This window comes from Penaeus vannamei, chromosome 11 (assembly GCF_042767895.1).
Source record: "Penaeus vannamei isolate JL-2024 chromosome 11, ASM4276789v1, whole genome shotgun sequence".
Taxonomy (NCBI): Eukaryota; Metazoa; Arthropoda; class Malacostraca; order Decapoda; family Penaeidae; genus Penaeus; species Penaeus vannamei.
This window is the reverse complement of record NC_091559.1, coordinates 41223788-41238697: the sequence shown is the minus strand read 5'-3', so window position 1 is coordinate 41238697 and position 14910 is coordinate 41223788. Positions and strand designations below refer to the sequence as shown.

The window sequence follows — 14910 nt, the reverse complement described above, 5'->3', positions numbered from 1 at the left end:
GAGAGGGATAGGAGGGATGGGGGATAGGAGGGAGGGAGGGAGAGGGGGATGAGTGAAAGGCTGGGTGATGGGAGGGATAGGAAGGGATGGGGGAGAGGGAGTGGGAGGGAGGGGAAGGGTTGGAGGGATGGAGGATAGGGAGGGTTGGAGGGAGAGGGGGATGAGTGAAAGGCTGGGTGATGGGAGGGATGGAGGGATGGGAGGGAGGGAGTGGGATAGGAGGGAGAGGGATAGGAGGGTTGGAGGGAGGGAGGGGAGGGATAGGAGGGATGGGGAGAGGGAGGGAGGGATGGAAGGATAGGGAAAGGGATAGGAGGGATAGAAGGTAAGAGAAGGGGTGAGGGAGGGAGTGGGATAGGAGGGATGGAGGGAGAGGGATAGGAGGGATGGGGGAAGAGGGAGGGAGAAGGGAAGGATGGGAAGGAGGGATAGGAGGGAGAGGGGGATGGAGGATGGAGGGAGAGGGGAAGGGATAGGAGGGATGGGGGGAGAGGGAGGGAGTGGAATATGAGGGATGGGGGAAGAGGGAGAAGGGAAGGAGGGATAGGAGGGAGAGGAGGATGGAGGGATAGGAGGGATGGGGGAGAGGGAGGGAGTGGGATAGGAGGGAGAGGGGAAGGGATAGGAGGGATGGGGGTAGAGGGAGGGAGTGGGATAGGAGGGATGGAGGGAGAGGGGAAGGGATAGGAGGGATGGAAGGAGAGGGGAGGGGAAGGGATGGAAGGTAAGAGTGAGAGGAAAGGATGGGAAGGAGGAGAGAAGGAGAGGGGAAGGGATGGAAGGTAAGAGAGGGAGTGAGGGAGGGAAAGAGAAGGGGAGGGATGGAGGGAGAGGGGGAGGGGTGGAGGGATAGTGCCACAGAAAAAGGATGAATAATAAGGCGGACCTCCATATTCATTTATTTCAAAATCAGACGCGTTTTTTTTATTCGTTGGCGTTTAGGAATCAGACGCGGAGTGCACTTCATCCAGTGGCTGCTGACAGACATGCAGACAAGGTGGTGTCCCAGGGAAGTGCTCAGTGCTTGCAAACTACCAAACATTTCTTTGTCCTAAGTGGTTGATCGGTTCGTCTTGTTCCTTCGTGTCCTTCATAATCAGTTCGTTTCTGTTGTCGAATATTGCATGCTTTGCTTGTCTTCTTGCAGCAGGAAAATTGTTCATTTGCTACCTGCGTGCCTCTGCAAAATCACGAAAGAGATCCTCATTTACAAATACCTTCGTTTCCATAACTGACTTTCTTTCATTCATTCTTTCTTAGCTGTATCTGGACCTGCACTGACACTTTTGGTGGTATAAATCTTGATTTTTTCAGTGTGGCTCATTATATAGCTTAATATAATAATAATAATAATAATGATAATAATAATAATAATAATAATAATAATAATAATAATAATAATAATAATAATAATAATAATAATAATAATAATAATAATAAAAATAATAATAATAATAATAATAATAATAATAATAATAATAATAATAATAATAATAATAATAATAATAATAATAATAATAATAATAATAATAATAATAATAATAATAATAATAATAATAATAATAATAATAATAATGATAATAATAATAATAATAAAAATAATAATAATAATAATAATAATAATAATAATAATAATAATAATAATAATAATAATAATAATAATAATAATAACAATAATAATGATAATAATAATAATAATAATAATAATAATAATAACAATAATAATAATAATAATAAAGTCCACCTGTTATGAAAGATGGCGGCACGACCGTAGAGTTTATGGACTTCGCCAGAGCAATTCCAGACTCATTTTTCGTCCGGCGTCAAAATTCGGTTTCATCTCAAAAACGTTGAGCATAAAACCCGCAAGTCCTACTTAACGCATTTCGGATACTTCAGGCAGGCCCCAAGGAACGTAGGTTACCCTTGCGACTCGGATCATACAGCCAGTTGACACGCTGTCTGTCGTGATGTGTTCTCCTCCCGTAGTTACGCTATTATCTGCCTTTTCTCTTGACGAGGCTTCGTTTAACGTTTCATTTCTTCATATCTTCGTTTCATGGTCGAATCCCACACTCCTCTGCCAATCCACAAATTTCTTTTAATTTTCCATCTCTTGGGCAATAAACTTTTTTTTTTCAGCTCGTAGTATAGAGACGTTCAAACAGAGCAATGATTTCACCGAGTGCGGGGGGGTGGGGGGGTAGGGAGGTGGATGGGCGGGGCTGTGCTGGTCGAGGTGGCGGTACCATAATAAGTGGTCGTTTGCCACTTAGAGGAATGTCAGTAGAGTTGAAATTCTCTTGCAACCTTCCAGTTTAATATAGAATAGCTGGGCAGGAATTTAGAGTTAAAGAATTTATGGACACCTTGTGAATTATTCTCGGAGAGGGAGAGTCACAGACACGTCCAATAATTTTCTATAGACCTATGATGCACACACAAAAATCTAGATAAATAAATAAATAAATAAAACCTTCGATGCACACACAAAAATCTAGATAAATAAATAAATAAATAAATAAAATCTTCGATGCACACACATAAATCTAGGTAAATAAATAAACAAATAAAAAAGACGCATATCCATGAAATCTAAATAAATAAATAAATGTACACACAAAAGCCAACTAAATAAATAAACAAATGAAAAAAGACGCATATCCATGAAATGTGAGCCTAGGCCTCCTGCGTGTGTGACGGACCACACAATTAAGACAGGAATGGCCCTCGACCTACTTTGCGAGTGCAGTTGCTTTCCCAGCTGCATTCCAGCTCCTTTCGTTGAATTATCCTGTGTCTCTGTTCCCAGCGCTCCCTCCTTTATTCGTGTGTTTTTTGTTATTCTATCTTTCTGTCTGATATCTTTCTCCATCTGTCTGTGTCTATCGCTCTTTTCAATCTCTCTCTCTATCTATCTTTTTTCTATCTCTATCTATCTTTTCTCTTTCTCTCTCCCTCTCTCTCTCTCTCTCTCTCTCTCTCTCTCTCTCTCTCTCTCTCTCTCTCTCTCTATCTATCTATCTATCTATCTCTATCTCTTTCTCTCTCTCTCTCTCTCACTTCCTACCTTACTCTCCCTCCCTCTCTCTCTCTCTCACTTCCTACCTTACTCTCCCTCCCTCTCTCTCTCTCTCTCTATCCATCTATCTATATCTAGCTATCTAGCTATCTATCTATCTCTCTCTCCCTCCCTCCCTCCCTCCCTCCCTCCCTCTCTCACTCTTCCTCTCTCTCTCTCTCTCTCTCTCTCTCTCTCTCACTCTCTCACTCTCTCTCTCTCTCTCTCACACACACACACACACACACACACACACACACACACACACACACACACACACACACACACACACACACACACACACACATACTCTCACTTTCTCTCTCTCTCCATGCATATATATATGTATATATATATATATATATATATATATATATATATATATATATATATATATATATATATATATATTATATATATATTATATATATAATATATATATATATATAATATATATATATACATATGTGTGTGTGTGTGTGTGTGTGGTGTGTGTGTGTGTGTACACACACCACACACACACACACACACACACACACATATATATATATATATATATATATATATATATATATATATATATATATATATATATATATATATACATTCTTTCCAGTGATGTCTTGATCAATGGCAACCTCCATCTCCTCTGCCAAAACTGTCATATCGAAAGGGAAGTGAAGAGGAAATGTAAATCAACATTTTCTCTTTGACTGTGAATACATATAGACAGTGGATAGATAGGCAGAGAGACAGACAGACTGATAGATCGGTAGATTATGGGATAGGTAGAAAGACAGATTTTAAAGGGATAGACAGATGAAGCTAGTGTCAGGTGGATAGATAGACGAATAGATGAGTAGAGAGAGAAAGATGAGTAAAGAAATGGATAGATAGATAGAAGGATAGGAATATAGTCAGGCAGTTGTACAGACAGACAAACAGACATGTAGGCCGACAGACAGACAGAAAGACCAACAGGCAGATAGGTAGATAAGTACACATGTGAATTACTTACACACTCACGGAATAACAACCCCTAAAGTAATTACATTGTCGAAATGGAAAAAAATACTAAGGATTTTGCACCGTAAAGTCTTCCCAGGCATTCTTCTTCTTACGGCATACTAGAGGCACGTGACGAGGGGGAACCTGCCATTGGAAGAATAATTATCAGTCGATAGTAGATAATAATGCGAGAATGAAATTGAAATCTGATAGAGAATGATTTCTGGTTGGGTATCTAACCGTATGTCTACTTATCTATACTTCTATATCCGCCTGTTTGTTCGTCCCTCTCTGCCAGTGTGTGTGTGTGCGTGTGTGTGTGTGTGTGTGTGTGTGTGTGTGTGTGTGTGTGTGTGTGTGTGTGTGTGTGTGTGTGTGTGTGTGTGTGTGTGTGTGTGTGTGTGTGTGTGTTTAATTATAAATAATCATAAACATAAAAAAACACACGTAAGTCCGGATTTAACCCTATACTTTTACTCATCACAGACGCACTGATTTGAAAGCGTACGCGCATGGTCACGGCGACTTTCTTATCAGACGCGGCAAGATACGATCTTATCTCCATAGTGAAACTGTTTGGTCAGCTGATAAGCGTCTCGCTGCAGCGGGAAAGTCCTCATGCTAAGTCCACGTCGGGTTCAGTTTGTGCCCGGGAGTCCTTGAGGAAACACGTTATTTCTCCTTCGACACTCCCGTTGCGTGCGTGCGTGTGTGTGGTTTCCAAGGTTCTCGTGATTCGAAAAGAGAGATTCCTTACGAAACACGAGCCCAATGAAGCCATGAAGTTATCAACATTCGGGTATATTTTCCTTCTCGGTGGGCTATCGTCTGGCAATTCGAAAACCGTCTCAGTGATGTCTGAGTCCCTGCTTACGTGACGGATTTAATTTTTTTTTTACTTGGCGGCGCGATGTCCTCAGTCGCTTCGTAGATAAGTAGAGTCTCATCAGGAAGTGAAGATAGAGGGAGGACTCCGGAATTTTGTACAGATGAGGATTTCAAGGCCGAGAGGATGGTGGCTGGTGTTGGGGGCGAGTGGGTGGGCCTGCTTCTTCCTGGTGTGGATCGTATACCCGACGCATATACTCACTGAAATGGTGAGTAACAAGTGGATTTGTCCTTTAATGTTATCAATACGGGCTCGGGTACAAAGATTTCCCGATGGCTCAAAGTTGATAGGCTAAGCTGATACTAATAGGCTGAACAGGCTAAGTAGGCTAAATCGATACTAACTTGATAGGCTAAGTTGATACTGATAGGCTTAGCTGATACTGATAGGTTAAACAAGCTAAATTGACACTAACCTGATAGGGTAAGTTGATACTGATAGGCTTAGCTGATACTGTTAGGTTAAACAGGCTAAGTAGGCTAAATTGACACTAACTTGATACTGATAGGCTAAGCTAATACTGATAGGCTAAGCTGATGCTGATAGGCTAAGCTGATACTGAGAGGCTAAGCTGATACTGAGAGGCTAAGCTAATGCTGATAGGCTAAGCTGATACTGAGAGGCTAAGCTGATGCTGATAGGCTAAGCTGATACTGAGAGGCTAAGCTGATGCTGAGAGGCTAAGCTGATGCTGATAGGCTAAGCTGATACTGAGAGGCTAAGCTGATGCTGATAGGCTAAGCTGATACTGAGAGGCTAAGCTGATGCTGATAGGCTAAGCTGATACTGAGAGGCTAAGCTGATATTGAGAGGCTAAGCTGATACTGAGAGGCTAAGCTGATGCTGAGAGGCTAAGCTGATACTGAGAGGCTAAGCTGATACTGAGAGGCTAAGCTGATGCTGATAGGCTAAGCTGATACTGAGAGGCTAAGCTGATGCTGAGAGGCTAAGCTGATACTGAGAGGCTAAGCTGATGCTGAGAGGCTAAGCTGATACTGATAGGCTAAACAGGCTAACAAGGCTAAATTGATACCGAGTTGATAGGCAAAGTTGATATTGATAAGTTAAACATGGCGTTGGATTCGCTTTACGGCACGCAGTTAGGGCGAGATTTGAATCCAAGCCCCTTAGCTTTGCCACATTCGTGAATCTAACTTTTTATTTTATAGGTATTTTTTCACATCATTATTCTAGACTTCTGATACTACAAAATCTCAATTGATATGATGTGCAATATGATATTTTTGACGTAGAAAAGAAAATATATGTGTATGTACGTATGTATATATCACCGAAAATTTTAAAATACTACGTCATTTTTATTTTTATTTCAAGTTCTTTTAAGTAAAATTAAGTGCCGCGATCTGAAGGAACAAACTTTTCCTGAGTTGTTTAAACGATGGACAATTCGGATAAATTTAGACCTTGACTTGTATTATTGATATGTACAACCGGAAATGCTCTTGGTATGCACTTCCTTTTCTCTCCTTCTTACTGTTGTTATTGTTTTATTATTGTGTTTTCTCAATGTTCGTTTGCCAGTGTATACGACTCATTTTTTGTAAGAATGCATGGTGCCAGCTTCATTTTCTGTGTTTGTAAAAGATTTAAACATATATACATATATATATATATATATATATATATATATATATATATATATATATATATATATATATATATATATATATATATATATATATATATATATATATATATATATATATGTGTGTGTGTGTGTGTGTGTGTGTGTGTGTGTATGTGTGTGTGTGTGTGTGTGTGTTTGTGTGTGTGTGTGTGTTTGTGTGTGTGTGTGCATATGTCTGTGGCGATAGATGGGGTTAGTATTGAGAGTCAGTCACGTGATCATGAGTGGGTCTGACCACGTGGCCTGAAAATCTTTCAAATTAAACACGATTAAGTCTCTCTCTCTCTCTCTCTCTCTCTCTCTCTCTCTCTCTCTCTCTCTCTCTCTCTCTCTCTCTCTCTCTCTCTCTCTCTTTCTCTCTCACGTACACAGCAACAGAGCGAAAAGGAGAAAACAGCGTGAATGATATCTGTCACCTGATTTCATATGGTACTTCTTATCAGTTAATTATCTGTAACTAATGATCTCCTCAGTCGTGTTTTGGTGATCGAGCCTTTGGTATTAGGTACGGGTCTGTATACCCCTCTGTCGTGTAATCTCATGTTAGTGGATGTGTTGTTTATTCGCTATTGGGTAATCTACGAATTTCTAATCTTGTCAGATTGTGCAATCTTTGTTTCTCTCTCTGTCTGTCTGTCTGTCTACCTTTTTGGTCTCTCATACTACCTATTGGTCTCTCTCTCTCTCTTTCTTTTTCCTCGTAGTCTCTCTTTTTCTCTCTCCTTTTCTTCTTCGTACTGTCTCTCTCTCTCTCTCTCTCTCTCTCTCTCTCTCTCTCTCTCTCTCTCTCTCTCTCTCTCTCTCTCTCTCTCTCTCTCTCTCTCTCTCTCTCTCCAAACCTTTCTCTCCCTATAGGGTGCATATAGCATAGTGCATAGGTTAGCATGCTGCCTATCTATACCACGTGGTGCGTGCCCACGCCACGCTGTCTGCCCCACGCTTCACCCCAAGCCACGCTCTCTAAAATTAGAAGCCACACTGCCTCTGAATAAGAGGGAGGTCAAGCCTTGCCCTCATCTCATTCTCACTCTCTCACGGTCACCCGCCCGAGCAGGCCGTGGGGCCTGATCACACAATCACACTTTCAGCGCCTTCTCCTGTGGCCGGGGATGACCGCTCACCGGCGCCGGCATGTCGTAGTCTCTCATATCGTGTGTTCTCTTCAATAAGACTGAAGCCATTCAGCGTATCACTAACCTGTAATTCAACTACACTATTAAGAAGGGTTGTTAAGACCTCTTATACTCCCTCTCTCTCTCCGCCGTTCTCCCGCATTAACCAGCTATTAAAGACAAATTCAACAATTTAATCATTGGCACTTCAATAACTCTGCAATGTGATATATTATCAGAGGCATGTCAGACACCATCCAATATCAGTGAAGGTATTTAGTGTTATCATTTCGAATTCCTCTCTCGGGGTGTGAATACTTAGGGATGATTGGAGACATAATGAACGTCAATAATTCCACTTTTCGTAATTAATTTGTTGTTTTGATATTTTGACTACTCCCCCCCCCTCCTCCTCTGAAAATAAGAAAAAAATTATAGGTAGATAGTTCATTAATGATTGATTAATGTGTTTGGCTGAGAAAGATAAATGAATAGGTTTGAGTAATATAAGATGATAATGAGGTCTAAAAATTTAATGATTTTAGTTTGGGGAAAGAGAGACATATTTTACTTGTTTGTGGTGTGTAGTTTGTTGGAGGAGGGGGGGGGAGGCTGTGTATGTGTGGGTATGGGATCTAACTACCGAAATCAAGCAATTTTTTCACATGTTTCTAATCCGATCGAAATGTATGTGTGTGAGTGTGTGTGTGTGCATGTGTGTGTGCGTATGCGTGTGTGTGTGCGTATGCGTGTGTGTGTGCGTATGCGTGTGTGTGTTAGTGAGTGTGTGTGTGTGTGTGTGTGCGTGTGTGTGTGTGCATGTGTGTGTATGTGTTTGCATGTGTGTGTATGTGAGTGTGTGTGTGTGTGCGTGCGTGCATGTGTCTTTATATATCTGCGCATATATATATAACACATACCCTTGAGGATCCGAGTTCAAATCCTCTCCCCGACAGTTGCAAAATACCTGCACCCCCCCCCCCCCCCTCCCGACTACTGGCTCGATCCCGGTCTCAGGAGGAGAAAACACCGCATCTCGAGTGACCCAAGGAAGGTGTCGTCTTCGAGGGAAGTCGCCGAAGTGGTACAAGTGTTAGTGCGCTGAACCGTCGTTGACTAGGAAGGCCATCCTATCGGAAAGGGTGGTACTGCCAAATACCTTTTCGATTGTGAATTAAAAGGTCAAAGTCCTGCCATTGAATGAATGTCTGTTGAATAAAAATGAGGAGAGATAGAGAGAGATATACATGTGTATCATAGAGAGAGACACACAGAGAGAGATATACATGTGTATCACAGAGAGAGAGATACACAGAGACAGGAACAGAAACAGCGACAGATTTAAATAGAGACAAAGCTATTCAGATCGAGGCAGACAGAGAGAGGGGGTGACAACCGCAGTTCGATGACTATGACGTCAGACGTCGCTCCCTCAAAAGAAGGCAATAAACGTTATCGCCGTGTTATCTTTAAGATCCATGAAGATTATAGATAATATATCTCCTCACCTGGAAACCTCCCCTTCAGTGCCAATGGAAAAGATGTTCTGGCTATTCCTATTAATACATTTTTTTCTATTAATTTTGTCTGATATTTCGTTGTACAAAAAAAATCGTTTGTTTCTTTTTTACATCTCTTGAACTTCCTTTGTTATGATACATTTCTTTTTCCTTTTTTTGTCTATTTCGTTCTACAAAAAAAACGTTTGTTTGTTTGTCTTCTACATCTTTTGTACTTTATTTAGCTATTCCTATGATACAATTCGTTTCCTTTTTTTGTCTGATATTTCGTTCTACAAAAAAAAAATTGTTTGTTTGTTTGTCTTTTGTACTTCCTTTGTTATTCATTTGCTTATTCTTTACTTTCAAGAGAGGCTTTCTAATGAACTAAAGGGGGAGGGAGGGTAGGACTCACTGTAGGAGGGGTAGGAGGGGAAGGACTCGTTAGTGTAGGAGAGGGGGGGGAAGCAAGGGGTTGAAGGACTCACTGTAGGAGGCGGGGTAGGAGGGGAAGGACTCCTTAATGTAGGGGAGAGGGGGGGCAAGGGGTTGGGGGAGGAAGGGAAGGCCTCCTTAGTGTAGGAGAGGGGGAGGGGCAAGGGGTTGGGGGAGGAGGGGAAAGGACTCGTTAGTGTAGGAGAGAGAGGGGGGGGGGAGCGAGGGGTTGAAGGACTCACTGTAAGAGGGGAAGCGGGGGGGGGGGTAGGAGGGGAAGGACTCCTTAATGTAGGGGAGAGGGGGGGGCAAGGGGTTGGGGGAGGAAGGGAAGGCCTCCTTAGTGTAGGAGAGGGGGAGGGGCAAGGGGTTGGGGGAGGAGGGGAAAGGACTCGTTAGTGTAGGAGAGAGAGGGGGGGGGGGAGCGAGGGGTTGAAGGACTCACTGTAAGAGGGGAAGCGAGGGGGGGGGGTAAGAGGGGTAGGACTCCTTAGTATAGGAGAGAGGGGGTGGGGGGAAGCGAGGGGTTGGGGAGGAGGGGAAGGACTCCATAGTGTAGGAGAGGGGGGGGTAAGAGGGGTAGGACTCCTTAGTGTAGGAGAGAGGGCGGGGGGGGGGGGGGAGGGGGAATGCAAGGGGTTGCCGGCTCCCTTAAAAGGAAAATAAAAGATTCCAGGTCATGGGAAGGAGCTATGTAGGCGAAGCGGGGGGGATGGGGGAGGGGGGGGGGCTTGTTTCGCGTGAGGGATGCGGCATCACGTTTTCCATTTAGGTTTGCCTTGTTCAGCACGTCTTGCATTTTTCCTTTTCTCTTCTTTCTCTTTTTTTTTTTTTTTTTTTTTCTTTTCTTTTCATCTCTTTCTTTTTTGTTTTATTTCTTTATCTTTTTTTATTTTCTCTTTTTTCTTTTTTCTTTTATTTATCTTTTCTTTTTTTCTTTTCTTTTCTTTTCTTTCTCTTTTTTCTTTTTTTTTTTTTCTTTCTTTTTTTCTTTTCTTTTCTTCTTTTCTTTCTCTTGTTTTCTTTTTCTTTTCTTTTCTTTTTTTTTTTTTCTTTGTCTTCTCTTCTTTTCTTTTCTTTACCTTTCTCTTATTTTCTTTTCTTCTTTTTTCTCTCTTCTTTTCTTTTTCTTTTCTTTTCCTTTCTCTTATTATCTTCTCTTTTCTTTTACTCAACGAAAATTGTACATACACAGAGATATATGGATAAATGAATGGATACATACGCACATACACATACATACATACGTACACGGTATTGTATGAATGTATAGATATGCCATGTCTACAGGTTTAGATAGAAATTTTAGTCGTCTATTTACATCAGTCTATTCTATTCCACGTTTCAGAATATGAGATTATGTCTGTTTTTTTTTTTATTCATTCATTTAATTCCTCTTTCCTACTTTTTCACAAATCACCAGTTATTCTTACATTCTTCCCTTTGATTAACCACGCTCACTGAACACGCCCACTGCCCCCTTCCCCCCGCCTACCTTTCTTCCCTTTCACTAACCACCATTTATTCTTTTCTTCCCTTTGACTAATCACGCCCACTGACCACGCCCACTGACCACGCCCACCCACAGGATCGGTACGGACACGGGGAGGAGCCTGCGACCGCCTACTTTTCCTCCCCTTCACTAACCACCATTCATTCTTCCATTCTTCCCTTTGATTAACCACGCCCACTGACCACGCCCACTGACCCCTCCCCGCCAGGATCGGTACGGAGACGGGGAGGAGGAGCCTGCGACCGCCTACCGTAGCCTGAGAGAGCAGGAACCGCCTCTGAATTCCGTTATGCTTCTTGAAGGCTACAACAACACGCGTCTCACTTTGCGCATGTACTGTGCTCTGGAGTCTGCCGCCCGCGCCCACTACCCCACGCCCGTCGTCATGTTCATGACTGCGAAGGTGGGGCGTGATGGGTGCTTGATTTTGTTGGCTTGATTTTTTTTTTTTTTTTTTTTTGGGGGGGGGGCGGGTTATGGTTTTGGTGTTATGAGTATTTTCGTTGTTTTTTTCTGTTTCTCTCTGGTTGTCTGGGTGTATTTCATTCTCTATCTCTCTTTCTCTTTCTTTCCTCTCTCTCTCTCTCTCTCTCTCTCTCTCTCTCTCTCTCTCTCTCTCTCTCTCTCTCTCTCTCTCTCTCTCTCTCTCTTACTCACTCACTTTTTTATCAGTCTGTTTATCCGTCTAACTCCCACTCTGTTGTCTACCTATTCAACCATCTATCTGTCTATCTACTCGTATGTCAGATTCTATCTATGTGAAATGTCAATCCGTGTGTGTATGTTTGTGTTTGATTGTATGTTTGTTTGCGTGTGTGTGTGTGTGTGTGTGTGTGTGTGTGTGTGTGTGTGTGTGTGTGTGTGTGTGTGTGTGTGTGTGTGTGTGTGAGAGAGGGAGAGAGAGAGAGAGAGTTTATTTCTTCCATATATAAATCATTAACAGATATCCAATCATTATTTTTTTCAGAAACTCAAAGAGACGCGTCTCCTAGAAAGTCTGACAAGGGAACTCAGCAACATTCAGATCGTACACCTGGATGTCAATAAATTATTTGAAAAGTCCCCCCTCGCCGAATGGTTTACTCAAAGAAGATGGGAAGAAAGTGACTGGCCGCTGTCACACTTCAATGACGCGATAAGGTAAGCCTTGTTCCCACGCCACTGTCAACTTCAAAACTTCAAACGAGGTTAAAGCAGGTTTAAAGACCGCCAAGCTTACCCTCCACCCCCTCCCTCCCTCCTCCACGGTTTACCAAGGGGATTTGTAACTGATTAAGACCGGGGGTGTCAAACACGTCCCTCGGCACATTGGCTTTCTCGGTCTCACAGTCGGCCGTCTTATATGATTGCTTAAGCAGTCCTTCGTCTTTTGAAATTATCACACACTCTTGGTTCTTTTCTCTGTTCATGTGTTTTCTTAATTAAATAACCCAGGAGTGCCATACTTATGGTCCACGGGCTTATTGCGTCTCCTGGGAAGAAAATTAAGTGACAAGAAATATCAGCCTTGTTGAATTATGAACGTCATGAAGGAAAATAACTTCATGTGCAATTTGCTTCCATTTACATAATTGAAAGCTTTACGTACAAGTACATAATCCCCGTTCTAGTAATGTAACCTTGGGAAGCAAGGAATAAACCTCTGTTGGTTAAAAGATGGCAGCTAAAGAGATAATTGGCACACGATAGGTTCTGAGTCTGACACCCGTGATCTAGACAATAATTCTTTTCACAACGGTAGGCTTAATTTTATTAATTAATTAATTAATTCAGTTTCACTGTTGTGATTTACAGATGGCGTATTTAGGAAAAAAATTGTTTTCTTTTCTTTTTTCTTTTGGTTACGTAATGCTCTGGCTGGAAATATTCCACTCTCTTGTAGAAAAGATAAAGTCAAAAAAAAAAAAAAATCTGCAAAAGAGGACAATAGGATAATAACATTTTCTTACTGAAATAATTAACTGATAGCACTTTGTTCGGGAAATTAAGGCTACCTGTGTCCATTAACTATCAGTGGTTGACATGAGACTTCCTTGCGAGAATCATATGCCACCCGCCGATAGCAAATTGAATATCGCTGTTCAAAAGGCATGGTTAAATTGGCATAATTTAATCCCAGCAGTACTTCGCTATTTTAGTCCCCTTTTATGAATGGCAGAGGGGGTAATATAGATAAAAAGCTCTTCAACTCATGCAGTGGCAGGAAATGCGATACAACAGGGTGCATTAGGGTCGTAAATGCTACTTCCTACTTGTGTAGAAGGTAGTATTTGATTAAGACACTATCCTTCAAGTAGAGACTGATATATTGGAAGATCGAAGTATTGCTTTTCGTCAGATAGCCCAAGATGTCAAGATTAGTGTTGGGTCTGTGAAAGAAATTATTCATGACCATCTGCATATGCAAAAGTCATCTGTGCAATGGGTTCCTAGGGTACTCACACCTTTCCAGAAGCAAGAACAAGTTCATTGTTTTAAGGACCTTTTAGCCATATGCCAAGAAGACAAGGACCTTCTTGACAGACTGATTACACAGAATGAAACTTGGGTCCATCACTATGATCAAGACACTAAGGCCTAGTTTAAAACAATGGAAGCACTTTGACCTAACCATCCCCCCCCCCCCACACACAACCTGAAAAAAGGCACGTGTCACACAGGCAAGATCATGCTCACAGGCTTTTGAGTAGTCCTGATGGATTTCTTAGCAGGAGGCTATCAAACCCAAGAGGCACGGAATGTTGACCAAAAGTGCCCACCTCCTACAAGACAACGCCCCTGTTCACAACTTTCCCAATACCCAGATGGAACTGCAGTCCCGTGGCTACGACATCCTTCCTCATCCGCCTTATTATCCCGATCTTGCACCATTTGACTTTCACCTCGTTATGTCTATGAAGTCATTTTTGAAGGGCAAACATTTCCAAGATGATGAGGCACTGATTTCTGAAGTCATTTCATGGCACTAAACCCAACCTGCGGACTGTGAACATCACTGTAACAGAAAGTATTATATGTTAAAGACTGGAAATCAACACATGACTCCGGGCTAGTACAGTGCTAACGTGTCGGCCTCTCATCCAGGAGCGAGAAGTTGTAGTTGTAGCCTAGAGGTTACCGCTGTATCTGGGCATCATGGTATGTAAGGACTAATCTCTGATGCGTCAGCACTAGCTTACACACGTTGGTCGAGTCGGCATTAGTCGACACAGGCAGGGCTCCTCATACCTCGGGCGAGACTCCGCTCCGCATATCGGCCTTATGCTCAGGATCAGCGGAAGTGGGTCAGGGGAAATCTTTAAATGGGACACTTCCTATATAACCGTCAGTCTTATCATTGGAGTTGTCGATGTATCATAATCTCTGTTATCATTGTAATCTTTATTATCATCAATCCATTGATTATATTCTGCTAATCAGCAATGTCAATATTGTGATCGTCGGTATCATTTGTGAAACGTTATTAGGTTCATACTTCTCTCAAATTCTTCATTTTTATTGGTTGTTTAGAGAGACGATAAACAACAAAGTTATAAATAGACAGGTTTATAGCTCCAGCGATAATGTTTTTAGGTTGCATCTCTTATCTCTCTTTTTTCTCTGTGTCTTTCTTCTCTCTCTCTCTGTCTATCTATCAATTCTCTCTCTCTCTCTCTCTCTCTCTCTCCCTCTCTCCCTCTCTCCCTTTCCTTCCCTCTCACCCTCCCTCCCCGTCCCATCCCTCCCTCTCTCTCCCTCTCTCCCT

At 42.1% G+C, this 14910-nt stretch overlaps 1 protein-coding gene across 1 annotated transcript in view; it reads left to right on the top strand.

Annotated features, from left to right (window-relative positions):
• Nucleotides 1-4709: 4709 nt before the first annotated feature.
• The window catches only part of LOC113826491 (lactosylceramide 4-alpha-galactosyltransferase), a 37373-nt gene continuing 27172 nt past the window's right edge, over nt 4710-14910 (top strand). Inside the window, exons 1-3 of the mRNA XM_070127303.1 lie at nt 4710-5166; nt 11374-11568; nt 12133-12305. Coding sequence (XP_069983404.1) covers nt 5059-5166; nt 11374-11568; nt 12133-12305 — 476 coding nt within the window. The 5' untranslated portion in view covers nt 4710-5058. The remainder of the gene's footprint in view (nt 5167-11373; nt 11569-12132; nt 12306-14910) is intronic.